The sequence below is a fragment of the Abrus precatorius genome, unplaced genomic scaffold (assembly GCF_003935025.1).
Source record: "Abrus precatorius isolate BTA unplaced genomic scaffold, Abrus_2018 Scaffold3, whole genome shotgun sequence".
Lineage (NCBI taxonomy): Eukaryota > Viridiplantae > Streptophyta > Magnoliopsida > Fabales > Fabaceae > Abrus > Abrus precatorius.
In genome coordinates, this window is record NW_020874373.1 from 11,365,915 (window position 1) to 11,373,324 (window position 7,410).

At 33.7% G+C, this 7,410-nt stretch overlaps 1 protein-coding gene across 4 annotated transcripts; it reads left to right on the forward strand.

Moving 5' to 3' along the window:
• LOC113863016 (DNA repair protein recA homolog 2, mitochondrial) lies at positions 1 to 6,257 on the forward strand. 4 transcript variants are annotated; one of them, XM_027496383.1, is made up of 8 exons: positions 1 to 194; positions 1,056 to 1,116; positions 1,321 to 1,544; positions 2,874 to 2,961; positions 3,930 to 4,102; positions 4,789 to 4,935; positions 5,046 to 5,180; positions 5,393 to 6,257. In XM_027496383.1, exons 1-8 carry the CDS (start codon positions 138 to 140, stop codon positions 5,669 to 5,671), a joined length of 1,164 nt encoding a protein of 387 aa, XP_027352184.1. In that variant the 5' UTR covers positions 1 to 137; the 3' UTR covers positions 5,672 to 6,257. The 4 variants fall into 4 exon arrangements, with proteins under 4 accessions (XP_027352184.1, XP_027352185.1, XP_027352187.1 ...); XM_027496384.1 differs by having other exon boundaries at positions 1,327 to 1,544; XM_027496386.1 differs by having other exon boundaries at positions 1,416 to 1,544.
• Positions 6,258 to 7,410: the final 1,153 nt, after the last annotated feature.

Consider the following 7,410-nt stretch of genomic DNA (forward strand, 5'->3'; position numbering starts at 1 on the left):
AAAAACCCTTGGCTTGGTTTCTTTGTTCCTTGCTCGTCTTTGCTATGGTCTCTACATAGCTAACTTTGGCTCTCTGAATTGTGTATGAATTCGCAACTAACAGCACGCGCCTGCGGTGTCTCTTAGTCCACATTCAAATGTCTTTCTTCACTCGTCTCCATCTCTTCGCTAGGCCTTTACTCTTCTACTCCCAGGTCTCTCTATCTCTCTCAACCTGCTTTATTAACTATGAAACGTGGTTAGGTCTCATTTAATTTTATTTGTTTACTTTAAAGCGTATGTTAACTTCGAAGAAGAAATTGAAGTATGACTATGTTTCTGATGGAAAAGATATGTGGGTTCCGTTTGTGAGTTCAGTAGAGCTGCGTCTCTAATGTTTGTTTATTTGTAAACGGAGCATTATTATCCGTTTAGAGTGATGTGAGTTTTCTTTTTTGGTTTCAGGGTGTGTTTGGATTGGAACACAACTTAATTAAGCACTTTTTGGATAAACTTGATTTTAAAACTTCTTGGATAAGCTAAAAAGAGCTGAGAAAGTTATTGAAAAGAGCTTACGGGAGTCATATCCCTTAAGCTCTTTTTATAAACTCTCTGTAAGCTCTTCCAGATGCCCCTAAATGTTCTCTCAAAAGGTTAATGGGTTTTAATGAAGTGAAAACTTATACTGATTGAACAAAGTATTCAATAGGATGCGTCTAATAAATGCCACTTGCAATTAAGCTGTTTACTCAAATGCACCTCAATTCGTTTTGTTTTGCATTCCTTTTTTCTCATATCTGTCTTCCTTAAGCTCTTTTTATAAACTCTCTGTAAGCTCTTCCAGATGCCCCTAAATGTTCTCTCAAAAGGTTAATGGGTTTTAATGAAGTGAAAACTTATACTGATTGAACAAAGTATTCAATAGGATGCGTCTAATAAATGCCACTTGCAATTAAGCTGTTTACTCAAATGCACCTCAATTCGTTTTGTTTTGCATTCCTTTTTTCTCATATCTGTCTTCCTTTCACACTGGTAGAGAATCATGATAAATTATGTCTTTTTTTTCTTTTCCCCAGAATGAAGGTAGAGAAATAATGACCAGGATTGGTATGAATGCCTGCTCACTTTCTTCTGCAGGTACTCATTCCCTTGTCTCCTAATGTACCTGTATGTATTTATGTGTTTCTATTTGGCATGAATTCACGCTGGTTTTTTTCTGTGGACTTCATTCTCTTTCTTTTTCACTGTATATGCATAGATGTATGTCTTCATCCCTGTTCATAGAGAATACTAGGTACTTATATTCTCAAAATTGTAAACGACGTTAGAAACATTTTCTAGTTTCAGCTGAAGCTTCAGATTTAGAATGTGATGAGACCCATGATGATGTCAAAGCAGCAGAGAAAAGTAATGCACTTTGCTTGGCTGTCTCGCAGCTTGCCAGTGAGTTCAGCAACGAGTCAATGTTATCTTTGCAGAAGTTTTTTGGTGTAAGACGTGCTCATGTGATATCTACAGGCTCCTTGAAGCTTGACCTGGCTCTTGGTATTGGAGGATTGCCAAAGGTGATGATGATATGATTTGTGCAGCTATCCTTTAGAGTTTAGACAATTTGGGGGTAATAAAATGTTTTGCTATCATGTGCTAACAGTTTTCTGGTGGATGACCCAGTGAAATTGTGTAGCAGATGCACTATCACATCTAGACCCAGTTTGGATAAGCTTTTAAATAAGTTTTTATAAGAAAAAAATCAATATAAAAATGAATAAAACTTTTCTTATAAGTTAAAAGCAACTTATACTTCTCAAGTTTTAAAGAAGTTAAATGAGAAGGCTTCTGAAAAAACAGAGATGCATAAGTTAATTTTAACATACTGAAGGAATTTAATTCATTTTGCTACTTAACTTTTGATTCCTAGAAGTAATTATTAAAAATTTTATCCAAGCTGAGCCATATTTGCTTTTTCTCTCATGGTTAGATGACCTCAAAAATGCCCTGGATTTACACATCAATGCCAATATGAAACTGTAACCTTAAAAGAACAATTCCTAGCTATAGGGCTTTAACACAAAAGTAAATAACATTGAATTTTGCTACCAAAAGCATTGGCATTTCTGTGTGTGTGTGTGTATTCAGACAAAGAATCTAGGAGTCGTAAGTTCCCAAATAAAACTAGCCTTCCTTGTTTTCCTTTTCTTAACCCTAGTTCCCTTTCCCACTTATTGTCGTCCCACATTAATTCTGAAAGGGTAGAAGCTTAGAATGGTATCTCTTTGAGTTGTTAACTGATAAACTTAGAGTGCCTGACTTTTTTTTTTTATATTGTATCCTAAATGGAGGTCTTTTCTACTGAAATTAGAAAGTTTATGATTTTAAGCACTTTGATACTCTTTGTATATAGGATAACCAATCCCATAAAGATCTTTTCAGTTTAGCACTTGTAATGGTTTTATCCCCTCTTTCATCTTAGCCTTGTGCTCTTGAAGCACCGATACAATTCAGAATTTGAACCTCTTGCAGTCAAAAGGAATCGTTAAGCCTCTTAATGATACAAAAGGGATTATTCAGTGTCAGAATTAGTCTGCTGTTCAAAGCAGCAAATTACATGAACTCAAAATTAACGTTTATTTTCCAATTGCACCCTTTCTCTTCTTGATATATGCTTTTACTCTCTCTCCGTAGATCTTAATCAGTGGATGATAGGTGGTCATTTAAAATTTGAAATTGGTCAAATGCTTTGTCAACGATCAATAATCTGATTTTTGGTTGGTCAACCTTTTCCAGATGAACACTTAACAGACTTGCCTGGAAATTATGATTCTTACTTCTGGCTTATATTTTTACTATCATATTCACAAATTTCCTTAAATGTGTTTTCCATTTGAACATTTTAGGGTAGGATTGTGGAAATTTATGGACGAGAAGCAGCTGGCAAGACTACACTTGCACTTCACATAATTAAAGAAGCTCAAAAGCTTGGAGGTACTTACCAGAATTTCGGTATTTCAGTTTTTTAGACCCACTTCCAATAAATGAAGTTGTCAATTTGTACTTCAACAATATGAAAAAATATCTGTTAATGGATATTTCTGTTCAAATTTCTTATGAGTTCTGGTGTCGTTAATAAGGGATTGGGCTTACAATTAAATCTTAGTCAAACAATAGTAATGAACTCTTGGAGCTTGCTATGGAAAAACATAATTTTCTTTGCTCTATGTAGCACAGAGATGCTTGAGAGGAGTCACGTATACATCAAAGTGTATATGAACGTTTCCTTCCACCCTGAGCTACCTTAAGTTTCAAAATGAGTCAATTCCTCAATTATGTGATAAAAATTTCTCTTGCAGTTATGTTTCCTTTAAGTGGAAAATGTGCTGATTAAAGGTTCTGTGTCAGTATACAGAAACTTCCTTATGAACTCATAAGTTGTAAACTGTCATATCAACAATTATTTGCTATAATCGGTATCAATCATTTCATGTTTTCTGAAAAGTGAAGCACAGAGAAAGAATTTGGGAAAAAGAAATCTAGTATCTTGTCTGAATTTCAAACTAGGAAAATAATTTAGGGGTAGAATATCCAAGATAGATTTGTAAAATATGACAATGGATTGGAAGCAGCTGGAAGTCTTTCCATCATTCAGTAGGAGGTTAGTTTCTTGGTGATGATCTGGGCTTTAATACTTTATTTAATTTGTTCATTGTAACGATACTGGAGTATTAAGATGAATGAAATGCATCAAGTTGTATGTCTCTAAAACTGTCATTTCCTTTGACAGTTGATATTGGCCAAAAATTGAATCAAATTTTTGTAATTTACTTGTCGGTTGAGTTTTACACATGCTAGAGGCTCAGTACTTCACTTTTTACCCTATCTCCGTTCTCCGATAGTGCGTTTGTTTTACTTATTGTGTCCTATCAATTTGATAACTTCTGTTTATTATATGGCAGGTTATTGTGCATATCTTGATGTAGAAAATGCATTGGACTCTTCACTTATGGAATCAATAGGTGTAAATACTGAAAACCTTCTTATATCACATCCTGATTGTGCTGAAAATTTGTTGAGCATGGTTGATACATTAACAAAAAGTGGAGCTGTAGATGTGATTGTGATTGATAGTGTAAGTTACTGTATTTTGTATTGTCTTTAACACCTATGTATTTTACATGAGGATTTGGTCAAGTAGGGTGACTTAGCTTACACTGCTTTTAATCATACCCATGTTGATTCTATTTCTCATAACTTCTGTTTGGCATGGCATAAAAGTCCATCTTTAAAAAGCAGAAGAAAATTCTCTACATGTGTAAATTGTCCCTTATTGATCAGACACACATTATTTTAGCAAAACAAGCATTTTTGTGAACATCGTCTACTTCAAATCTGTGGTGAGACCCAAAAGCAGTGTCTGACTGTCAAGATAAGAGTATTGCCCACCCCAACTACAGCAGTAACAAACCTACAATCAAGTATTTAGACTGGCTTTATGTATCCTCCAATTATTTTTTCATTGTTTACGATCATTTTGTTGAAATTATAGGATTAGGTTGAGAAGAAGGAAAAGAGAGAATAAGATTATGAATCATCTGAAATTGATATTGATTTTATCCCTTTTTATTACTCTAAACTCCTAATTCTAGTAACATAAGGAAGCAAATGATCAAACGAAATATTAATGAGATCATCCTAAATAGTCTAAAGTATTCCTAATATGCAACGATGATATTATGAGATCTTTTCTAGACATTCTAATGCATTTCATCTTTGGTTTTACATTCACTTGGAAATAAGTTGATTTTGTCACTCCAGGTTGCTGCCCTTATCCCCAAATGCGAACTTGATCAATTGGGAGTTTGCCCTAAACGAGATTTACAATCACAAATGATGACTAAGGCACTGCGGAAAATTCATTATTCATTATCTCACTCCCAAACTCTCATCGTTTTCATTAATCAGGTCAAATCCATATTACTGAACAATTGTGCATCTTGTAGTTGGAATGTCAATTTGAAGGATATACCGACAACCCATGTGATTTATCGTTCAATACTGTCTTTAATGTACAGGTTAGATTTAGTCCAAAATCAGTTAATGGATGTGGATCCATGGAAGAGGTCACTTGTGGTGGAAATGCCTTGAGATTCTATGCAGCTGTTCGCTTGAGACTTTCAAGAATGGGATTGATCAAAACTGAGGACAAGGTTAGTTCTTAAGTAATTATGTTCTGTTAGGACTTTGGCCAACTGGGTTCTGTTGTGGAAGACTTCTCATTCTCAATCCTGCCACCTTTATGATGCTACTTTTGTGTTATTGCTGTTTAGTAACATGGAAAGTTACCCAATTTCTTGGTTCCCAAACACCTCTTTTTTCTTGTTTTAATTCTTCTCTTCTCTCTTGATATATGCTGCTTCAGGTAGAGGGTGTTATGATCTGTGTGCAAGTGGCAAAAAACAAACTAGCACCGGCAGCAATGAAAAAGGCTGAACTGGGTATCAAGTTTGGAAAAGGCTTTTGCCATGAGTCAGAGATCTTAGATTTTGCTTGTGAACATGGAATCATTGTGAAAGATGAGGAAAGCTACTTTATAGAAGGGGAGAGTTTCAATAGTAGAGAAGCAGCCGAACTGTTTTTGGCTAAAAATGACACCGTTTGTGACAAGTTGATTATGGATATGAGAAGATTTTATTTTTAAAATCAGGTGGACCTTTAAATATCTTCCCATAAACTTGCATAGCATGGAATTACTACGCAAATCTTCCATGGTATGCATGCTTGGCAGACTTCATGTAACTTAGCATTGCAAACATATTATCAAGGCATCAGCAATGCCTCCAATGGGTATCAAGCATTCTGCATATGATCAGACAACATTATAAGTTTACAGGAATTTCGGCTGCTTTATATGGAGTCCCTTGGATCTAGGCATGCAATACTGCAAAGTCACACTGCCAAAAGAGAAATTTGATTGCTCTTGCGAACCATTTGACACCTTGTGTATTACTGGGGAATGGTGGTTATATTCGTTGTTCAAAGAAAAGTGCCAATTATGGAACTGCAATGTAAATGATGAACTGCCTTCATTTCTGGTTCCCTCTCCCAAATTCCCAAGGGGGAACTTTCTAGGTCTGTCTTAATCTATTGGCTTTTCTAGGTCTGTTGGATGAATCTGTATATCACTTTTTCTGCATTCTTGGACATGTGACCTGTTTTCGATCAACAGAAAGCGATCATCATTTGTTTTGGGACTAGACTAAAGAAAAGAAATGTTTAGCCTTGCCGAACCTGATTCATTTTACTAAATCGAACAATTTCTTTTGAAAAATCCAACCTAGTTTATGACATAATTAAAGCTGGATTAAAATTGGGTTGTCTTGACTTTATATTTTTTTTTTAAAAAAGTCAAATTTGAAAGTTATGTTCGTTAAGTTATGAAAATTTTCAAATAAAAAAGATGCTTTGAAAGAAGTAACTTATATCAATATAAATATACTTATATCACATAAATTACGTTTAAAATTTTAGATAGTTTAGTAGAGATTTTTAATTGACTAAAATTAAAGAATTTTAAATCCTATCAAAAGAGTGAGAATTTGAAATTATTTTTTGATTTATTGTATAATATATTTCTATTTCTATTTAATTATGTTTAATTTTATAATTTAAATTTTATATTTTTAGTTAATTTTGTTAAATACAGTGATAATTTTTATTTTTGTTTTTTGGCTATACCCTTCTCATAATGTGACTTCTTTTATGGCTCTATTGTCTTTCCATTTATTTTGTCCCGCTAGAAAAGACTCGTGTGTCAAATAAAGAAAATTAGATAACATATACCTTGGTTGAAAATATCAAATATGGCATGTCCTTTTAGAGCCATCATCTCAACCGAGAGACTAATAATTTGGAGATGATAAACTACTAAAACGTTCCATTAAATTGTCACATTATATCTTTAACGAGTTGTTAACAGATAAGATTGGTGTATATGTGGAAAGCACTGATGTTGAGAAATTTAGGTTTAAATTTGTAGAAGACAATATCCAGGTGATGTAGAACTTTGAAGAGAAAAAGTAGTAGAGAATATAAGGTCTCCAAACATAATACAAACTAGTCTTTTTGCAAGAGATAACAATGATTTCAGAAGATATTTCTCACATATCTCATCATGTGGATGATTTTACATCTTTGGAGGATATCATCACCAAAAAATTTTCACAGATGTTTTAGCAGATAAGATTTTATCTAATTAGTTTCAGAAATCGATATTGCTGAATGCATAATTAAAATTATTTTACACTGATAAATGTTATTGCCTTATTGGACATTTTGAAATGATATAATGCCATCTACGTGAGAGGTTGAGAGCCTTCCAAAAAAATAACCATTCTTTTAAAGAATTTGAGGTAAATGAGTATTATACTATTAGAATTC